The 23,454-nt window shown below is 33.6% G+C and overlaps 1 protein-coding gene across 2 annotated transcripts in view; it reads right to left on the bottom strand.

Annotated features, from left to right (window-relative positions):
* Positions 1 to 23,454, bottom strand: part of CSMD1 (CUB and Sushi multiple domains 1) — a 1,067,087-nt gene that overhangs the window by 151,323 nt on the left and 892,310 nt on the right. For both annotated transcript variants that reach the window (XM_015621308.3, XM_015621309.3), the window contains exons 27-33: positions 17,862 to 18,053; positions 15,635 to 15,773; positions 13,291 to 13,478; positions 11,258 to 11,452; positions 8,797 to 8,913; positions 7,203 to 7,316; positions 5,260 to 5,355 (exon numbers count right to left, since the gene is read on the bottom strand). In XM_015621308.3, coding sequence (XP_015476794.1) covers positions 5,260 to 5,355; positions 7,203 to 7,316; positions 8,797 to 8,913; positions 11,258 to 11,452; positions 13,291 to 13,478; positions 15,635 to 15,773; positions 17,862 to 18,053 — 1,041 coding nt within the window. The remainder of the gene's footprint in view (positions 1 to 5,259; positions 5,356 to 7,202; positions 7,317 to 8,796; positions 8,914 to 11,257; positions 11,453 to 13,290; positions 13,479 to 15,634; positions 15,774 to 17,861; positions 18,054 to 23,454) is intronic.

Genomic DNA, 23,454 nt, shown 5'->3' with positions numbered 1-23,454 from the left:
TGGCAAAACAAAAGCAAATCCATTTTATTGTCTTTTTAACATGGTTAAACCCCTTACACAGTTTAAACAAACAACATACCTTTCAGCAAGCTTTATATTCCTGCCTTTGTTCAAATAACTAGGACTTTGTGATTAAGTTCTCAACAGGACCTCAGTATCACACAGATGCTCTATGAAACTTGTCCATGCATGCGGTTCTAACCATGGAAGGAAACTCTTCTGTACTTGTGGAAGGAAAATGATGAAACCATATTTCAAGGATTTCACACAGTCACAGTTCTTCCTGATCATAACCTGCAGGCCACATGGAGACTGCCAGGTCAGTGCAGCTGACCCAGCTTGCTCTTTTTTGCCCTTTTATTTGGATTAATAGGCTGCCCTATTTTACTCAAACCTTTTATTCCATGTTATTGTATTATGATTACACTGGAATAAATGATGAATTTACAACTGCCTACATGATGATGGCTGCTCACACATCCAATCTCATGACTGTCATATGCCTGGAGCTATGATATGTATACAGCTTCCATGTAACTAAGCATTAATCCATCCCTTGGTCAGGGCTACAAGTTCAAATGGGCATTTTGGCCATGAGATAAATCATTCACAATTATGTGACAGCAGAGGGTTCAGTACATTGTTGTGGTCAAACCAGTTTTGATTCAGGAAGTTAATACTTAATTTTACTTAATTTATTACCAATTTTACACAAACTTCTGATCAGTGATTCAGGAATTAAAAAGAAAGAGGATACAAGCAATCAAGTAAGTTAATTAAGCAATTTTACTTCATTCTTATCAGGCTCAACTTCAAACACCTATCCTCCTGTTCTTTTTTTCAAGTTCCTTGTGTCTATCTGTATTGTTCCAATGAGGTGAAAGGAAGCACAAGAATGGGGTATGTTCTCTCTTTTTGCTTTCCCCTACCTCCCCAGCCAATGTGCTTAGCATTTTACTCATCTTTCTCCTCCTTTTTGCTTCTTCAGGTTTCCACATCACCCTGTTTCTGAATGTTTGTTCTTCAGCATGGGTCATGATTGGGCTACAGTTCCTCAGAGATGTCCCCTACTGCAGAATAGTACTTTCTGAGGCTGCCAACCCCTCTGAGATGTTCTCACTGCAGCAGGTGTCACCCACAGGCCACAGTGCCTTTGGAAGTACAGGTCCTTTGGCAGGGAGGGCCTCTTTCCAAGAGTGCCTCCAACAATCCCTCCAACAGCATCTCTAGCAGCACGTACCCAGAAGCATCTCTGCCCCAAAGCAGTTGTCACTCTTAAATATTTCTGAGAACAGGCACCACATGTTCCTCTGAATAGTGTGAATTTTGGCATGTGAGAGATGGCTTATACCAGCTTCACAGGATGCTGTTTGTGAATGGCACATGGTAGCTCACAGCCTCCTCCCACACAGGTCACCACCTCAGTCACCTGCTAGTTAAACCTTTACCTTCTCACAATCCAAAGCTTATCTGTCTTACTTAAGAGGCAACATGACCTGACTGACAATTTCAGCATGACTCCTGGAGTATTTTCCATTCATTGTGTGGAAGAAATTCTTCCTCAGCCTCCTATGGGAATACCATCTTCCCCTATGTATTTTTTCACTCAATTTTTTTAAGAGGGAGGAAACTATAGGAAAAAAAGCCTTCCTATTTCTCTAACCCTTGCCTAGCAACCACATCTGAAGAATCCCTACAAGAGCTGTGCAGGCAAAGGACACTTTTAACAGTAAGATTTAAGAACATCCTATAGCTTTCAGTAATAGCATTGGGAAATTTGCATGCATGCAATAGTATTGCATAACCATACTTTTTTGGTGTAACTAGACCTTTTAGCACCTCTCAACAAAGAAAGTCAGATCATCTGTCTTCATTATAATATTGCCCTCTGAAAGCTATTTTCCTCTGAGCATGCTATCTCTAATATGATAGCAAATGTAGGGGCAGTTTACTAGCACTCTTAAATTGGTTCACACACCAGAAATATTTTTTCAGACTAAAAGCTGACATTTTACTGAGATCAGCCCTGACAGCCACAAACATCCATGGCTGCAGTTGTATCAAATTATTCTGTTGCCAGCAAGAAACACTCAATGACATTTAAAATTGACATTTTGCTCAGTTTTTCAGAAGTTTTACTAATACACTGTTGATGGTTACTGTGAGACAAGAAATGCTAAAGATACAAAATCACCATGAGGTACTATCTTTTTTTAATCCTCCTCTCTCCCCCCATTTTAAAAAGAACTGCCTTAAGAAGAGATGCAACACAAGCTATTGATAACAACAAAGTAAGGTAATTCCACACTGCTTATAATGGGATTTAAACAGTGCATGTAAAAATGTAGTACAGTTGCTAACACCTATAAAAAGTTAGGAAAATAGTTCATTTCTCTAAAAGGTGATACAACTGACAGCTCAACTAAATACCTCCAAGTTTATTTCAATTGGAAGAGATCTACAGCAGTCATCTAGTCCAACTGCCTTTACAATTCAGGATTGACCAAGTAAAAACATGTTTTTAAGGGCATTTTTCAAATCCTTCTCAAACACTGACAGGCTCAGGGCATCAATCACATCTCCAGGATGTCTGTTTTAAAGCAGGACATAATGTGTCACGGTGGCACATATAAAAAGTAATACTAACAGTCTAAGTTCTGCTCTCTAATTACATTTAGCAGTCAATGTGGGGCTGTGCATTTTATTCTTGTCATAAATTAGTTCATCTTGATTGTTAAAGTCACAATCTTTTTTTTCTCTTATTTCCCTTTGTCTTCTTCATCCTAGCATACTAACTTTCTTAATAATCATCTTTAAAATCTCAATTGACCTAATAAACTAGTTCATGCATTTATGTTGCATAACAAGTAAAAAGGACAAATATTAAAACCCCATAAATGTTTGGATGGTAGAAAGGTAATTACTTTACATTTTAAGGAAGGAATTCTGTACTGCTGCAGCCTGGGTTACATAAAATAGAGGATCTTTTTTCTTAGGTGATGTCATAGCAGGAAGACAAGCATAAGAAAGCCTGAAAAAAAAATCCCAGTCTTCTTACATATGATTGTTCTTTTTATATATCAACTGATATACCTGACCCTAATATTTTGGAAGACTCAATATTCATTCCGTCTCATATTAGAGGCACTCTTTACCTATAGCAATAACTACAAGGAAATGTGATCATCTGAGAAAAGAAATGAAGTCATAGATGGCATATCCAGATAAAAAGTTTTTGAGAAAGTGGCTTCACAAAAGCCAGTAAATCTGAATCAGAAGGAAAAGCCAGTTGCCAGTTGCTCAAACCTGAATGTGAAATAAGGCAAGCAATAACTTTTTCTCCCTTGAGCCTTCCTTTTAGCTTTTGCCTATAGTGTTGTCAACCTGGACTTCTCAAGCTGTATCAGATTTCACTTTCTACAGTAAATATTCTCCATTTTTCAGTAAATGTTTCATAGGACTGTGAAACAAAATTGAAATCAGCACAGTGGAAAAGTGAATAGAGAAGAAGGTCAACCTGGAATAGAGGGCAATAAATAAAATTATTGACTTTTCAGACCAGATTACTGTGTTCAGTGTGATAGCGGGTGTAATTTCTGAAATATTTAAAAGGCTAGCAAGAAGGTGGTCATTGGAAGTATGATCACATGCTTTATAAGAAAAGAAAAAATTTCAGAAGGGTAGAGCTTATTAAATACCACTAACGGATTAGCCAATATATGTATACATATATAACTATTTAGTAAAGCTCTTAAGATATATTTTAAATATATTAAAATCTCATTGTATTTAAAAAGCTTCATGATTTTTCTGAGACAAAGTGACTTTGTCTAACTCTTTTTGTGCTCTCATTTGTTAAAATCTATTTCTTATAGTTACTAAAAACATAAGTGTCTGAAATGAGGAAGAGCACTGTGCTCACCTGGAGACTTCCTGTTGAAAAGCAATCTATGTGTGTGTATATTCAGCTAATAGAATCATGGGGTTTTATCACTATGAATTCTTCCACAGCAGCAAAAAGTAAAAATTTAAAGTGTTAACACTAACACAGTAAGACAGAAATATGTCATTCATATGCAAATGGATAGGAACTCAAATGCTGAAATCTCTTTTCTAATTACAGAAGTTTATAGTCTCCCTCTTTTAGTGTTAATTTTGGATAATAAGTTTTAATGCAAGTGTGTGTAAGATGCTTTTGATGTGTAAAAAGGGCAGATAACAATATCTTGAGGTATATCCAAAGTATCATGTGCAATCATGGTGATATCTTTCTATGAACACTGGAGTCAGAAGGCTTAAAATCAGTCCTAACAAGCTTCTTAAAACTGGGAAACATTCTTGAGGGGAGACAGTTCTTTCCATTTATTTGTTGTGTCAAACTAGGACCATGCTCAAATCTTTAAAACAAAAAACAAAAAACCAAACAAACAAACAAAAAAAATTAAAACAAACAAACAAAAAAAAGTAGTCTAGGCATCTTAACAATATTTAAAACTATCCCAAATGACTTCTACACTTCACTTTAGTAAGAGTGTGCAATGACTGTCTGATTAAGCTTACTGGGTTTGTATGCGACACATCTAGTGAACTGTCCCGAAGTCAGTCCCTTTGGGACTGCATTTGTTGCCCATACAGGCAATGAATCTGTAAGCAATGCTCCTGGTGTCACCAGACTGCAGTTGAGACTCATGGATCAGCTCAGTGTGCTCAGCTGCTCAGCAGAATGCTAACAGACTTGGCCATGCCATGTCACTCTTGCATTTCAGCTGCAGCGTGCAGACGTGCACATAACGTCTGCTCAGGTTCAGCTGAGTCAGAAACAGACAAGCGAGTCTCCTCCAATACTGAAACAGCCTGATGGTCTCTGCTGCAGCAATTTTCTCTCCAAGCTCTTCAAGAAGACAGCATCCTTAGCAGTCTGAACAAAAACTCTTGAAAAATCAGCTGGCAATACTAAGAAAGACTGATACAATTAAGCACACTCCTAAACCCCTCGAGTCCACTCAGCATTAACAGAGCATCTGATTGCTGACTACTGAGAAAGGCTGGACATATTCAAGTCTTTGGGAACAGACAGGATAAGCACAGACAGCTGCTGTTATGAAGCCAGTCTGCCATCAGGAGAAGTCCCTGATCTCTGGAAAAAGGTTAAGACTACACTCACATTTAAAAAACTGCGTTAAGATTTATGCAGAATTTAAAATAATACAATTAATGAAATTGGCACTAGTGTCTTCCACCAAAAGTAGACATGTTTACCTTGGTAAACAAAGTGAAACCCTCTGGCTGATGCCCCACTCTTAGCACTGAATCGCAGAAGAATTTGATTAGATGTAGCCAAAGGCAATGTCTCTCCTACAAATGGGAACAGAAAATAAATACACAAAACAGAAACAACAGTTATAGCTCTTCAATACATAATCAAATATGCTGTTAAAAACAGTTTCATATTTTTCTCTATAGTGAAAAAAACATAAGTAACATTGTACAAAATTAAATTTGCCATTGCCAGAATAAAAAGACTTCAACAAGAGAAACCTGTGGAATTTACTGCAGCAGCTGGAGCTAGAGCTCCAATAAACTACTTGACTGGAGAACCCTACTGTCACTTGGGGACAAAATTATTAGAAGACTTTTAGCTAACCCTTTTCTGTGACTGAGAGTATTACTTTGCTTTGCAAAACATATTCAACAAATAAAAGTATTTGAAAAATGCCACAGGGATCTTCATGGAATGTTTATCATTTCAAGACTAAAACTGAGAGAGAGCAAACCCATGATTTGTTTTATGTAGTGGCTTCAATAAAATATATGGTCACACAAGAACCATATTACATTATTAACTTTCTTATGGCATTGCAAATTTTATTTCTGACTTGAGGATTGATAAAAATATTTAATATACTTTATCTCCTTTTCTGATATATCTGTCAGGAGTCATGATAGAAGTTCAGTAATGAAAAACTATAGACAAAATTGCAGTACTTCTATGATGATTCCTCTACATATTACTACTGTTTTTATTCTCCCTGGACTTATAAACCCATATTTTATTAAATTCTACAGAAACAAATGATGATTTTAAATATTGTATATAAATAAGAGTAGTAGTTTGGCATAAAATTCTTTCACTTTGATTAATTTTATATTATTACAACTAGTGATCCCATGTAGGAGAAACCTATTCTAAATCAATGTAAATCAGATATGTCACAAGTAAAAAATAAAAATCAGAAGTTTAAATACCCTTCAAGTATTTTTAAATGTCTGCTATGAAAACAGACATTAGTTTCAACTTTTATATGACAGTTTAATGCAGTAAAATTTGGTGCCTAAATTTAAAAAATTTATTTTGTTTTGTTGCTGAATTCTTGTCAGTAATTAAACAACTCTTAGAATTTTTTGTGAACTCATATTGTGACACAAATAGCTGGATTCATCAGAGGAAAATTAGAAGCTGAGTTTTTCATGTAATAATATATTTACTATAAATCTAATAGATATGCTACATTATTTTCTTATTAAGTATTTCTCCAATCATTCAAAGTAAAAACAAAGAAGCCATGAATAGCCCTGTACTGCAAAAATATTAAATTCACATATAAACTCTCCTAAATACTAGAAGTGTTTTACAAAACACATTCATAGCTGAAGAAATATAAAAAATATACTTACATATCACTGAAGATGATCACATTCATTATATATGCATACATTGGAAATTTGACCATGTTGAAATCCATAAAAGCTTAATTATGATTTCATAAGGTCAGCATTTTGCTATAGTTACCTGAATGCAACAGCTAGCCTGCTTTTAGTCTAAGTGCATGTTTGCATACAGATAATTGCATTTTGTAAATATACAAGTAATTTGTGTTTCAATTAGCCATTCAGAATATGTAGATGTGTATTTCAAAAGTTTAGGGGGCAGAGAAGACAATTATACCATCCAATCTGTCCACGTACATAGAGATCTGAGAACTTCATTCAACTATTTCTACACTCACCCCAGTAATCAGTTCTTGCCTAACCATATGTTCCAGAATAATTACTTTATTTAAAGATTTAGAAGGGCATTCCATTTCCCTTAGCATCCTGTTCTAATAACTTTATTCCCAAAGTAAATTCATAACATACTCCTGATTACTTTTTTCCAATACTGAGCTCTGTAAAAATGTATACTTCTTTTCTTTATTAGTTACCTGAGTGGGATCCAGACAGAGAACTAAGAAGTCTAGCCTGAGAGTTTTCTCCATCAAATAGTTCTGCTACATCACTCAAAGCTGTCTGAAAATAGGCAAATTGTCCAAACACAACTGTATTAAATAAAAAAAAAAAGACAGAAAAAGATAAAGAGGAGAAAATAAAAAGAGAATAAAAAGAGAGGAGTTAAAAGAAGGACTTAGTCTTTAAAATCAAATTTAAGGATATATTTCTCTTTGTCTTATTTGTTAATGAATTCCTGCATGGAATTTTTCCAACTTATAAAAATGCCTAACATGATAAACCAGCTGCATTAAACTTACATGCAACAATATTTGTTATTGCATGTTTTCCATATTTTTATTCAAAAAATAAATTTCCATATTTTTAATTAAAACCAAATTTACAAATTTATTAAATCATGCTTTCAAAAAAACTGTGACCTCCAGTCAAACAAGTCTTATTCCATTTTCTTTTTCTACCTATGAGAATGAGAAAATGGAATATCTAAACAGAATGGTTTGTATCAAAATTACATTTCCAAATATAGCAACTATTAAGAATTATCTATTATCACATAGGATTAGCTGCTTACCTTGCTTTAGTCTGAGGAATATTTTTTTAAACATATTGATTTGTCAAATTTTTAAATTTTCATTAGTGCTTGTTTTATCAGAAGGCTATAAAAACTGATCCAATATTAAAAATACCAGTGTGTTACCAGCTTTGACATACTGCTACACTTAATTTTCACTTTAGTTGTACATAGTGTATTAATAAATAATTGAATATTACATCTCACTAGTAAGTATCGAATCATTCACCGAAACCAAATATCATATAGCAATAAAAACAAGAAGTAAAACTAAGTCAATAAAAATATGATTTTTTCACTCTAGCCATCTATATTTTGTTGACAGCTGAGTCCTTATAGGTTTCATTGTACATAGTACAGAAAGTACCAAATGCATTAAGTTGTTGTGAATCAAGCCTCTTGGTAAATAAGTAGTAAAATGAATCTTACTGCTATTTGTCTGGACTTAGGAAAAACCTGTTTTGCAGAAAACTACACCTTACATACAATTGCTTGAGTTTTGACATATTGAAATAATCAGTTTTGTGATTTTTCACAAACATTTCTGTTACTTTTCTCTAGAATTCTTTCTTTTCCCTCCACTGTACACCTTAAACAAATGTGGTTCTGCTTATCTTGTCCTTGTCAAAACATGAAAAACAAAAAGTTAAAATTTAAGAGGAGTATAAGGGCTTGTTTTCTGACACCTGATTTTACTTTGCAGGAAGATTGAATGAATGACTATCCTATAATGAATAATGTAAACAATGAAGTTATTCATGATATGCTTAGATACCAAACATAGATATCTTATTTGAAGTCAGTTGGTTACTCTAGGGAGAAGTAAAAGGTTGAAACCCTAGAAACATTTTCCATGTCAGGAATATATTTAGTTTTTATAGTTTGCAATACAATGGAAACCTAAGGCCAATGTGACCTAAGGTCATTACTTCACATTAAGGACATTTAAACAGTAGCAAAATGATAATGATTGATAAATCAATAGAGGAAATTCTTACCAAATTCTTTAGGGACAGTTATTGAATAATGGCAAGTCTGTCCAGCAGTGTAATTATGAGGATAATTTGGTGATAAAACCACTCCCTCCGATCCAGTATACTGCCCTCCACATGGTGCTGGAAACAAATGTAAAGAAATATTAATTAGAGCTGTCTATATTAGTTAAGTCTGAAAAGAAATAATCTAAAGATCAAAAAATAACATTTTACTGGTTCTTCTTTTGTTTGGTTTACCTGTACTGAAATATCTAGTGGTTCTTTCTCAGGATATAATTTTAGTATAATTTCTTGAAAATTAGAATACATGCAAGTTTTACCTACAAGTATTCACATAGGACTGGAAATATAATTTATTTAATTGAAAGATACTGTAAACACAGGCTTTAGGTTGGGTTCTCATTTGAATATCTCTCTATGTCTATCCGTGTTAAAAAGAGGTCAGGAAAATATATGGTACTGCATTAAAAATGGCACAGAGGAATACATAGATGTGCTGACACTACCCTACACAGAATACCAAAAATTCTGCTTTGTGAAAGTGTGTTTGAATTGCTTTATTTTCATATCTTCCTAGATGATTATGAAAAGTGCACATAGATTATACATATAAAAAATGGCTTCATATGTATGTAAAAGAGAAAGAAAGAGAAAGGTAAGAGAAACTTTTTAGAGCTACGGAAGTTAGAAGACACATTTAACAACAGTGGAGCTCAAATCCCCAAGACATGCCAATATTTATATGAGTAGTAGTTCTGTCTGTATCACGAGAAAAACAATGGACAGTGTATGCATGGCACGTTCCTCTGTGTATAGGCTGTAAATGTGGCAGAGTAAGGGACAGATGGAGTGGCTATTTTCAAGTTCAAATATCTCCTTGTGTTAGATATTAAGTAAATAGATTTCTATACACTGAAAACAAAGTATTGCTGGCAATCTTCTCACATTTTGGAAAAGCCTGGCTTCCTATCAAAATCTTCATTAAAATATAAGTCTTGTATTTAAATTAGTTACATGCAATTCAGTGCTCTTTTTATTGTGAGAAATGATTTCATGAAAAACTGTAGTTTTCAACAGAATAACAGATTGGTGTAAGAAGTTATCTCACCCAAGAAACCAATAATGGAATTATTTTATAAATAAATAAATGGATAAATAAGGTTATTTAAAAACAGTATAGTCACATTAATTTGCTTTTAAGCAAGGAAAATATCATTCTACTATAAGGAAGAAAGTAAGTCAGTGTTACCCTGCCGTGGGCATCTTGCATATAGCAGAGTACAATTTAATAGCTTCCTGGAAACTAACTCAGAGGAGGACCTGTGGCCCAGGTGGACAAGAAGGCCACTGATGTGGGTCAATGAGAGTTCCCTGTTATCGACTCCTGGCTCTGCAGGCCTGGCTCATGTGCTGTGGAGCTCTGCAAGTGAGCGAGCCTGTGCTTTGGACATCCTTGGCTCTTAGCCCTTGTGGAGCAGACCTGCTCTTTCTGCTCCCTGACAGGTCTTTAAAATCATGCTTGAAATATCTGCACAAGTTTGACTTCTTTATACAAAAAGGCAGCAATTCCTTATACAAAAAGGCAGCAATTAATACTACAAATCCACGTCTTCTCTTAGCTGCTTATATGAATTATTCAAAAATCCAATGTAATGATAGAAGATGAGAAGTTCAATCTATCAGTAGGCAGAATAGGATTATGTGGCTGAGGTGAAACTCAAATATCACAAGGAATTAGTTCATGGTATGAATTCTAAAACTTCTCTATTTTCTTCTTGCTTTGAGGATATCAGAAACTGATTAGCACATGAAATTCTCAAGTCTTGAACATTTCATTACAATGAAAGCATATCACTTGCACTTAATTTAAAACAATCTCTAAAGTGCTGGAGTTATAGAAATGTTTCCTTCTAAATTATGTTTTTCTATAATTAAAAATCTAAAATTTTGCAGGAGATTATTTTTCAACATAAATAAATTAGTACTTTATAGACTTTATTAACGAATATGTAACTTCTTTTTGATTTTTTAAAATTGTTTTATATACATACATATGTATATAAATATACACAACAAAAACACTAGAACCAAGAATAGAGGATAAATTAGCCACAGTTCTAAAATGCCATTTTAATTTTCTTCCTTAGTAACTATAATTCTTATTCCAAGGTGAAAATTACTGCAGTATTGAGATGGTTGTGGTAGCTATTCTAAATAATACTGGGTGTCTAAAGAATCTTACATATTATATTGCAACCATTAAATGAACACGTGTTGATTCCAGACTTTAAAAATATTTTTAAATACTTAATACATTATTGACAAAGCTACAGTCCAATACTCATTTCTTATTTTTATACCTCATTTTTTTACACCAGATGTATGAGTAGAAATAGTGTAAATAGCCTCAGGGACTGAGAAATTGAATTTGCTGGGTGGAAAGTGGTAAGAAAGCAGTACATACCATTACAAGATGGCAACGCTCTGTTCCAAGCCGGCTTTCCATCTGCACCAATTACACATGTTATACTTGAAGGTTCAATAATCTTATATCCAGAATCACACTGGTAAGTAATAGTTGAACCAAGCTTAAAGTCTGTTCCAATTCTTGTGCCGTTCATGATGTTTCCAGGATCAAAACAAGCTTCCCGTGGCTTTTCTGTTAAAATTAATTACAGTAAAACTACGTACATTTTCAATTAAAAAAAAAAAAAAACAACAAAAAACCTCAAACTATTACCAGTGGTTTTCTTCAGTCAGTTTAAATTATTCAACAACTTATTAATATATTATTCTTGTTGAATCATGGATCATGGATGTTTGTTTAAGACTGATTATCTGAAAGAGGTAATTATAATGAAGCTGAAGCTGAATGACTCCAACAAGATTTAGTATTTAGAAGAAACATGACCAGTTCTAGAATTCACCACTTCTATATACAAAAGGAGGAAGACTACGGAAAATGTGTGTCCTCTCCAGCAAGAAATGCTAAACCTGTTTCCCAGGACATAGAAAAGGCTGAGGTAGTCAACCACAAGGGCACGTAGCAACAGGACAAGAGAGAGTGATGACAAACTGAATGAGGGTAGATAAGATTACATCCTTAGATAAGGATGTAATCCTTTACTCGTGAGGATGGTGAGGCACTGGAACAGGTTGCCCAGAGAAGTTTTGGATGTCCCTTCCCTGGAAGTGTTCAAGGTCAGGTTGGATGGAGCTTTGAGTAATCAATTCTAGAGCAAGGTGTCCCTACCATGGCAGGGGGGTTGAAACTAGGTGATCTTTAAGTCTCTTCCAACTCAAAGTGTTCCATAATTTTATGCATTTTATATAAAGTACTGAATAATATATGTAAGAAAAATATCAAATTATTAGGCAAAAATATACTGTACATTTTTAAAATATGGTATTCTGTCCTTATATCTTTTATCTCATTATAATTTCATTCAACTTTGAGTTGCATAGAGGAACTCATATCAATCACACTGCTGAGGACAAAAAATAGACATAGAGTAAAAATGTGTATGCACATTTTCAATCGCCATATTTATCTCTTTATCTCCTTCTGCTCAACATCTCATTTTCTTTCCTTGCAGACTTCCTGGAACAAATTATTTTCCCATTTTTTTGATATTTTGCTTAGACAGGGACAAAAAGTCTAAGATTTCATTTATGGCAATATGAAAATTACTTTGAGAAGAGGAACCTTGCACACATGGAGAATAATGTGTGATGCTGGATGACAGATGAAGAATAAATATAAAAATGATTTTCTAGTTCTTTTTCACTCCCTTTTCTTTTATGGGTATATTTTTTCTGCATTTCTTAGATCTTTTTGTCCTTCATTTTTGACATGTACATTAATGTGGTCTGCTTCAATTGTCAAGAATAAGAAGCTGAGACAGCACTTCTGCTGCTGAAAGACAGCTTGATAAAACTCAGCAAAGATTATAATCAAGCCACAGACAACATCTGTGACTGGAAAAGAAATCAGCATCTCCAGTGATTGTCTGGTTTTAATAAACAGTCAGCATAACCCAGTCTCTATCTAGAAAGTGGCACCCCCTCCAAAAAAAAATGCAAATACCATCCAGTAGTATTCAAAATGCATTTGTAGATTCAAAACAGTATGGAAAGGAAAATGTATTTGTATGTATTGACGAGAAAGAAGAAGCAGTCAGGTGGTCTTCTTGGGTAAGATAATTTCACTATTATCAAACATTTTCCAAATGTTACTTTTGATGTGCATCTTCTACCTATTTTTTTTTTTTTTTCTGGAAGGTGAATATGTGCATAAGTGATGCAAAAGAGATTTCATTAAATAGGATTTCTGTGTTCCTTCACATATTAATAGAAAATAGTTTTTAAAACATACATTAATGCAGAAAGGTATTTGGCAGTTCAGTTATGAGTACATACAGAAGTAAACAGATTTGAGTCTCAATAAATACTAAGTAACATTTTTTCCTTTTATTTAGACTACTATGAGAACTTTACCTTTATAGTCAATGGCAAATCCTGACATTCCAACAGAAGCATCACTGCGAAAAGCCAGAAACAGACTGTTACCACTGCTCTCTATTCTTTCAGGAGCCTGTGAGCCTTGAAAACTGCCAATTAGAGGACTGTTGGAATCTTCTCCTTCATAAATATGTAGAAAATCATAACTGGGTTCCATATTGAAGCTGAAAATAAAGGGAAAAAATAATTAAGTCTTCAGGGTTTTTTTTAATGAGTTAAACATTACTGTGACTGTAGTTGCCAATTTTCTGCCTAACACATTTTCTTCCCCAGAAATAAATGTGGTTTTTTTTAAAATATGATTCACAGTAAAAATTCACAGTGGAGTTCTTTTTATCTAGTTATTGATATGAACACATTCAGCTTTTCAAAAGCCATTATGAATATTATCCTACCTATGTTAAACACCTTTCTCAAGATCACAAATCATGATTAAGAAAGTTTGCCTATTACCAGAAGACCAGAGGAATGATCCAGAAAAGAAGCTTGAATGAAAAATCCAGCTTTTATTTGGCTGAACTGGATGATACTAAATCTACTAACCACTACAAATATATTTATCATTTTTGCTAAGATAGATAATTTTTAATCGAGAATTTTATACATGGTAAAAGGAATAGAGACCTAGAGACCAAAACCAAGGAAAATCAAACTGTACAGAGCAATAGTTTTCAATCTTTCTGTAGGAAACACACATTTCTCTTATGCATCTCTCTATTCTCAGTCTACATTCACACCCTGTGTAGACACTGCTGTCTTCTCAAAGCCAGTTCCTTGAAAGAGCACAGGCCTAGCTCTAGCATACTGCCCAAGATTGAGAAAGGTTAGGTGAAATGAACAGAAAATGGTATGTTAAGTAGGTTTTCCAGATGGCAAAGAAATATTATTTCTTCTGCTCTCTATCATCTGCCAAAAGTTGTAGGAGTCTGGGGAGGTCCCTGCCCTCTGGAAGGTGGCCAGTGTTACCATAATTTACAAGAAGGACGTGAAAGAAGATCCAGGGAACTCCAGGCCTGTCTAACCTCAGCTACCAAAAAGTGTGCATATTACCAGACTGAAACCATTTAGAAAATTTATTGGAAATACAGCATAAATGGAAAATTCCATTATATTGCTCACATTGTACTCCCTACAACAATACAAACAAATCTGAGTACTAAGTAACTGTAAGTTTCTTTCATTTTTGAAACTGAGCATTTGAGTTATTTAGGCAATCCACAGAAATATGCCACTTACTATATCTGTCATGTGACATCTTCAAGTGTGTAATTAGTGGAGAACTATTCTCATCCGTTAATGCTATTTGATCAAAAAGCAGAATAACAGAATTACTGTATTTTTCTTATTATGTAATTTCAAGTACCTTAGGATTCCAATCTTTAATTTTGTGTCTATCAATACCTTTTAGAAAATAAACTGCAGCCCATAATTAAAGAAACTGGTTTTTTGTTGTTTTTTTTTGTGTGTTTTTGTTGTTTGTTGTTTGGTATTTGTTTGGTGTTTGTTGTTCTGGTGTTATGTTGGTTTTTTTTCACAGAAAGGGTACAAATATTATATAGCAAAATTCTCAACATGCCACCATCTCTTCCTAAAAGAATCACAGCTGAACAATATTCCATTGAATTTGAGAGCATTGTTATCATTCTCAGCTTTAAATTCACACTTAAAACACAGTATCAAAAATTAAAAACAAATTGCATTTGCATACATAGATATAGCAAGCCAGATGATTGTATAGGACTGAATATGACTACACCCATGACCTTCTACTCGTAAAAATCTATGCAACACATATTGGTTGATTATGGAACACAGAGGAAACAATTAAAATTGTTACAACATTATCTCAGTGTCTTTTATCTCTTGAATAAGTAGAACAATATTTTTTCTTATTTAAGCACTTTGAACAAAGTATATTTAGGTCGTATTTCTAAGAAACTGAAAAAACTGCCTTACAGATAGAATTTCCACTACATTCTAAGTCTTGACTTTTAGTTGCTTACAGGATAAATTAAGAATTTCTACAAGTTGATATGGTCTTTCAAGGATTTTTATTTGATACATCACAGAAAGTTTTGTTCCTCAGGAATATATTGGATAGAAAATGTACCATATAGCTATGTATTTTTCTTTTACATATAGCTATGTATTTTTCTTTTTCTTTACATTGTTTGGAATGAATGATAAAGGACATATTAAATATGTGCTCCAGGATGTAGCCAGAGAATTTACCTGGAAACTTTGGGAAATTATAAATATTGCTATTTTTAGATTTGACATTTAAAGCTCTTTAAAACAGGCATTCATTGAGAAATGGTACCTTTTGAATATCAAGGCAATGACAAAGTCAGGGTTTACTTTTATTCTCCAGTCACATTCTTTCCCAGGAGGATAAGGCTGTGGATAGTTAGGTGATAAAATAACTCCTGCTGGGCCTGTCAGGTTCCCTCCACATGCAGCTGTCACAATGCAAAAAGAAATAGGAATATGGTCACGAGTCAAATTCACGAGCACATATCAGCTGTTAAGTAGGAGCAAAATTACTTCTATATTTACCAAAATTAATAATATTTTTTTAAAACAAAGAACCATCACACCTCCTCTTAGCAAAAAATTTTCAATTTTCCTTTTAAAAATGTGACCTCTATTCATATTCAAAAGCGGTTCAAGAAGAAATCTTTCTAAAGGAATAAATATAAGAAGTTAAATAGGAAGTCCTTTTTATTTTTGGTATTACTTAATCCTGTGTCTATCATGCTGAAAATTTCATATGTACTGGAAGTACTTTAAGAACTGGGAAAGCTCAATAGTAGCACTTAGGTTCCAGTTTCTATTGACCATAGATATTGCAGAAACCAGTTTGATTCACTTAGTAAAGATATTACCCAAATAAAAAATCAAATACATTCATTTAGTTACTGTGAATTGAACTTTTATACAGATAAGGAATCCTGCTCTTGTAGATGATAATCACATCCACAAAGTCTAGCAAAAGTAAGTCTAAGAAAAAACTAGTCAAGACAGGCTGCATCTACAAGTAAACTAAACTAAGAGAAACATTTATAGTGAAAACCGGTTGGTACTAAGGATTTGGAATTTACACTAAACATTTTAAATAGATTTCTTTTCAGGCCATTCCATTTATAAGTCAGCATACTAAAGTAAGGACTTTATGAAAATTTTAAAATTACAGAAAATTACTTTACAGAACTCTTAAAGTTTCTTCTGTTGTCATATCTACACTAAAGATTACTTTAATCTGCTTTCCTCTTCAAAGTCACCTCGAGGATATGGAAGAATAACAGTAACTATGTATATATTTTTGTCCAAAGGGATTCTCCCTTTCTTTCTGTCTTATTTCCTTCTTTCTTTTAGGTTTGTTATGTTGGAGTTTTATATAGCCTGTAAAGAAATATGGATTGATTATAATTTCTATCTAAAATAAAAATCTGAATCTTCTAGATTTAGATATGATGTAGATATTTTTTCTTTAGATATTTACTTTGTGAACATTCCCAATATGTTTAGTAAACATTTTCATACTGCTTTGTACACTACACATAAGATATATAGAAGACAGTACGCAGCTTAGGTGCTTCTCCAATTTTGTTACGTGGTATGGAGTCAGAGAAATGATTCTCCATTATCTTGAAACCTTCATAGTATTTTTACTTCAGAGAAACAGAGGGACTGCTGTTGTTTAGAGATATGCTATTTTGGAAAGTGACTCTTCAAAATGTCTTGTAGAAAGAAAAAGCATTGTGTTTATTCAAATGATATTGCATTTGGGTTCTAGGATTGCTAAAATAAGTCTTCATTTAATTATAAATCAGCAGGCAACAAAATAGCAAGGAGTAAAAATATTACTATGCCTAGCAGATAAATTTATAGATGTTTATTACTTCTAGAAAACCTACCTTAATGACCTTAAAAATAAAATTCAGCAAAAGTTCTAAGCCTGTAAATATTGTCTACTGACAAAAACCTCAGTGAAACCTTTATACAATCTAGCACTACAGATACACCCTCTCCTGGTGCTACAGAAATATATCTAATTTCTTTCAACAGCATTGTCACTTGGATCCCCTTCTCTGCATTTACTTTTCCCAATAAGTATCCATCTTCCAAGGTATTGCACAGGATGGTTATTTAATCTGTAAGATAACTCAGAAATATATATATATATATAAATATTTTCAGAATAAATAATGGATTAGAGTTTAAGTAACCAAAGTATTACATAGAAGAACATTATTGTGAAATAATTTCAACGTTATTTTTTTTTTATCCAAATCACCATTTCTTTTTATTTATTTATATTAGACTTTGTAATTTTTAAACTTTTATGAAGCTTTAAGAATAAAGTAAGAAAATCACACCCAAAAATCCTCTTAATCAAGGGAACAAGACTGACATTGTCTGTAAGTACAAAATAACTGAGCTCTGCAGAGATCATCACTCTAGCATTAGCACCATATACAGAATTATTGAACAAGAAATCCAGTCTGTGTTAGTCCCAAACAGAGACTAACATCTCATCTTAGTACCTATGCACGTAGGGGGATCAGGCTGCCAAAAGAATCGGTTGTTCAGTTGCACACAGGTAATTTTAGCCTGCCCTTGCAGCTGATAGCCTGGGTCACACTGGAAGGTGGTGGTGTCTCCAGGTTCCCTGCTGTCTCCATATCTAGTGCCATTCTGTGGTGTCCCAGGATCATTACAAGTTGATGCAATGGAAGCTGCAAGGGAATGATGAAATAAAAGATGTAAGGCATAGATACTTACTCTGCATAATTAAATGCACAACATGTTCACATGTTCATCAGCACAGCATTCCAACCAGAGACCGTTTTATTTATTCTTCAGGTAATGCAGGAAGGCATTTTGTTTCTTTACTTTTACAAAAATCTACCCTGAGATATATCATGATTATGCTGACTTCCTGACAGTATCTTTGGTATAAAATATGGACTGATTTTGTCCAGTTAACACATCAAAAGAACTATTAACTCCTTTCCTCAGTTTAATATTCTGGTTATCAAAACAGATTTGATACCTTTTGCACAATAGGGTAAGTATCATGCTGTAAATAATATTGTTTTATAGTCCTACTATCCTGCAGCATGCAAATTCTCTTTACTCATCTAGGTAAATCAAAAGCAGTTTATGCAGCTCTGAATTTTCATTTCAGGGGCAAGAAAAATCTTTCTTAGAGAACATTTAAACTGAATGTTAAAAAAATGTCTCACTTATGATCAGTTTCCCATAGCTGGATATGGATTTTTCTTTCTGAAAGAATAAATTATTTAAAAAGCAATGTTAAACTAAACAGAGAAATCAGTATGGCATGACTTAGAGCAAATAATCACCCAGAAAGTGGATATATAAATATACATATACTATGGATTTCTGGAAGATGCCAGGTTCTGGCATCAGGTTCTCTTCTACTGGCTTCAGGTATTCAGACATCCTGAGCTGCAATAAACTTTGCAGTCTTCCAAAGGAACAGAGGTCTGTCTCTGGAGACTATTGTCCCTAACGAATTGCACTCTCTTTCCTACCAGTCCTTACCCAAACATATTTTTCAAAGAACTGACTACAATTGTGAAGAAAACCCAAAATAAGAAGTCATAAATCCAGTCATGTCACAGTTCCCATTAATGGTACTGGTGTCTACAACCAGTATGCAACCTTCCTGACCATAATAATTCAGTTTCTGAATTAACATCGGCATTTTTGGATTGTTCCTATATGTAAATGAAGTAAAAGATGTGGTAGGTTTTTAACTGTGGTGAACTTTTTTCCACTAGGAATTAAAGTAATAGCTGTCACTGCTAATGAGTACTGTGTAAAGATTCCCCAGGCACCACTCTGACAATTTACGTGACACCCCATCGTAGTTCAGTTTACTAAAAGTATGTTTGGCCACAAGGGAATGAAAGCATGGTCACGACCTCAGAGAAGTTTTTCCTGATTTGACAGACAACAAAATCTCTGAACAATGGATTGCTGCAGTGCATATCTGTTAGAGACTTGCAGTTCTTCCAAATAAATGAGCACAAGCCTATTTCTGTCATTAATTGCTGTCTTTTTTTTTAACATATCTCTGAATAATTTTTTTCTTAAAAGGTTATGGTATTTAATATCTCAGCAAACAACACTTTTCCCATTTTAACTGTGTCAAGTAATTAGAAAGGACCAATGCCTTCTAATATTAATTTCACTGTTAATCAGCATTTCCCATATACAAAGTTCTAAATTTTAAAAATTATCACTGGTATTTATTAAACATCAAAATGTTCTTTACAGTTTTGGTCTTGCAGCCTAGGAACATTTACAAATTTACAAAAATTATTTTTATGTATTTGAAACCAATGACCTTTTTATTGTGCCAAATAGCACTTGATCCTAATTAAATAGAACACCAAACATTTAAGCACTGATGTGTCATCTAGTATCGTGAACATTTAGACAAACTGTCAACTTTACAACTTGCCTCCTTTCCAAATTGTTTTACTTCTCAAGAGTCCCAAGAGATTCTGTAACTGCATGAAAATTACAATTCTGATATTTCTTCATTTGGTATTTTGCAAATATCTGAAGGGTATAGAGGTTGTATGCATTTATAAGTAATCCAAAAATTAAAAATCACCAGCTTTCTGTCACTGCTCTTCTTTTATAACATTTAACAAGTACAACATACACACTATAAAGCAAGGAAAGCAATAACTACTTTTTAGGCTGAAGGACGCAAAATCAAACTAAATTACATAGTCGGACTTTAAAAAAATTACTGAGAAAAATTTGATTCCTAAAATGGCATAGCCAGGAGATGAGATGCGAATGCCACTAAGCTGGAAAATAAGTAATTGCTTCTTCTCAGCTCTTGCATATGTGCTCTAGGCCTTAAGCTTAGATGATACTCAGTGAGTTATAGAGTAATTCTCTGTGCAAATTTCCCATCTCTTACTGTCTCATCTGCTCAGACAGAACAAGATTCTATGTTCATTAAAGATGAAATTCAGAGGTAGGTTCTAGAAGAACAGACAGCTGGGAAAACCCCCAGATTGCCAAGGACTTTTCAGACCTCCATATGTAGACAGCCACTGTGTTAAGCCTCCCTGACTAAGTAAAGAATCTTTCACAGTCTTATTTTAGATTTTGTTTTGTATTTGGTCCTCAAACTATATTTCAAAGTTGATTAAAATTTGAACTGAAAATCAAAAGAAGACTGCTTTTGAGAATATGACACTGTAAACCTGGGAGCAAAATGGTAGATGTTTGTCTAATTTATCTTTTACATAATTTTCAGTTTATATTCTCTTAACTCAAGGAAATAAAACCATCCCTATAATTTTCACTATGTCTGTGGTTGCAATCACATAAGCCATTTGCTGTAGGGCTGTGCTACAGACACCATTTTATTTCTAGCCCACATGGATATAAAACAATATAGACTTTTCCAGGCTTTTAAATTGAACAAGCTTCTCCTGTTTAGTGCATTATGTTTGCATAATAATAAGCTTGAAAAAGAATTATGCATATCAAAGCTGTGGCATACATGGATTTGCAGTGATTTCTGAATAACACTGTGAAACATCAAAGAATGTTCGCTCTCCAAGAAATAACTCAAATAACATGTAAATGTACAGATTAAGTACTGTGCAAATTAGCATCAACAATGTATTTGAATGTCATTCGTTGTCCAAGAATGTAAAAAAAAACAACAAAAAAAAAACAAACCCAAATGCCAGTGCAGCCCCTTTATTATTTGGAGCACAAAAGCTCATAAGTCTAGAGATAACCACCAAAAGTCACCTACAAGATTCATATTTGCTTAGTTCCACAGGAACCAAATGAAGATCCACTACCCTGCATGAGGCTGAGGATGCCTTCCCCAGGCCATGGATTAGATGATGGATAGGAGTGCAGTGACTGTTTCATTACCATGTTTTCATCACCATGTTATTGTGACCATGAAATGCAACATTTATCAGACAGCAAAAACCACTGAACTGTGAAATTATTAGGTTACAGACTTGAAAAGTACTGAATTCTGATGTCTTGTGTCCTTTTATTTTTGTTTTAACAAGGGATGCCTTTACAGATTTCATTTTTATTGAACCCAAAATTTATTTAGTTAAGTAAGACAGATACTTGATTATGCATTATGCATTGTATATTTCTTTAAAAGTATTTTTTGTGCTAGCTCCTTTCCCCAAAAATTTAATTGTGAATCAATCTGGAACAATTGCATGATGAATTCTAGTAATGAAGATTCTGTCATGGAAATACTTATACTACTTAAATGTGACAATTTAGGCCATTAGGCAAGTGATTAAAAGATATTTCAACAGTAAAGGAACAATTTTCAAGACAACAGTACTCAGTTCAATATAGGTGGCACAGTTACTGTAAAAGTTGCTGAAGACAAATTTTCAAAGGAATTGCAAAGCTAGACAAAAGCAGAACTCATTGTTTAAACAGGTTTGTCACATAAAACCCAGTGCCATTAGGAATAACCAAATAGCTGATAGTTAAGCTTTTGCCAGAGGAAGGAAGTTCTCAACAGTGATGTCAGCATCTGACAGAATAATTTCCAAATAATTGTTATAATTACAATTAGTGTAATTTTCTTACTTTTATTATCATACTTGTTTTGTTAAGTTAAAGACTTAGGCACCTTTAGTCATCATTGCTTATCTCTGCATATACTTCGAGAGCAAAATTTAAAAATATTGAGAAAACAAGCAAACAAGAGAAAAATTAAAAGTGGACTAAACCAACTATACAAAAGCCTTGGTTTTGTATCTTTGCTTTTAATAATATGAGCATCCAAAGCTCTTCTAATAAGACAGAAACAATACAATAAATTGAGAAAAAATGCTTTGCTACTTTATTAACATCTTGACAGTTGTTTTATACTACCAAAACAAAAGATCACATCTTTGCTTCTATGGAAGCAGAGATAGGCACATTTTTAATTAAAGTGGATGCTTACACAATACTATAACTAAAAAAAATTTACAGTACTGTAGAACGAGAGATAGGCATAGAAAATTATCATAGATATGTCTGACTCTAGGAAAGCTAGATATCTTCAAGTTTTGTTTTGTTTTGTTTTAATTTTAAGAGTGTAAATAAAATTCTTTGGTGTATTATTTGACTTGTGCACCAAAATCTGTAAAACCACCTAAAGAACTATAAACTCTTTTAGCTGAAGAAAAGGATACAGTTCTCTTAATTTATAACACCTGAGAGTTTAGCTGAACAGAAAAAGGATTGACTGTAAGGCTGGAATTAATATTAGGTACTTTTAAACTAAAGCTATCAGAGCCTGTAATAATGACAATATGACTAGAAACTTCCATTGCTGCTCCTATCATCTGTCACCTCTACTGTTTTTGCTAAATACCAAGTAAAAATATCATACAGTTAGAAATAAAAACTCAAACTTCAGGGCAATAAAAGCAATATACCCATTAGCATGGGATCCAAGTGCTTTCAGAAGTCTAGAGTAGATGGAGATTTAACTTTCAGGGAAAGATTGATCTGCATTAACATAGGTGACTAGTCTCATTTCAGATGCCTTATCATATCCAAGGTATTAGCACAAGACTGGAAGGTAGGAGAAAAAAAGCTATGGTTCTGTGACCTTCTGCAGTGGCAGATGGAAACTAGCCAGGATACTTTATGGTATCTCAAAGGAAACTAGATACCTATGAAAAGACAGATAGCATTAATTTCACCTGCCCTTAAATATTCAAAAGTTTGAAAATTACTATTAGTATATCTAGACCTGTAGCTGATCAGAAGAAAAAGGCAACTTTTGATGGAAATTTATCCTGTTTATCTTAGATATGTAGGACAGAATTAAGCTAGATTAGGTAGCACTTTTTAATGGTTAACTTCATTCATAAGTTTCTGTTGCCTTGTTCTTTGCAATAAAGAAGCCAAATGCCAAATCTTCCTTATTCCCTTTTGCCAGAAAGAGCTGATGGACATCACTGACTTGTAATGCATACCTTAAATGAATTTAATCCCCAGAGTAAAGATCAGTTTTGTACACTGAACTTCATTTTTTGTCCTTTTATGCACAACTAAATGGTAATTAGGTTTTAATGAAAAGCATTAGACTGA

The sequence above is a fragment of the Parus major genome, chromosome 3, assembly GCF_001522545.3.
Source record: "Parus major isolate Abel chromosome 3, Parus_major1.1, whole genome shotgun sequence".
Classification (NCBI taxonomy): domain Eukaryota; kingdom Metazoa; phylum Chordata; class Aves; order Passeriformes; family Paridae; genus Parus; species Parus major.
The sequence above is the reverse complement of the archived record's forward strand: the minus strand, read 5'-3'. Positions and strand labels throughout refer to the sequence as shown.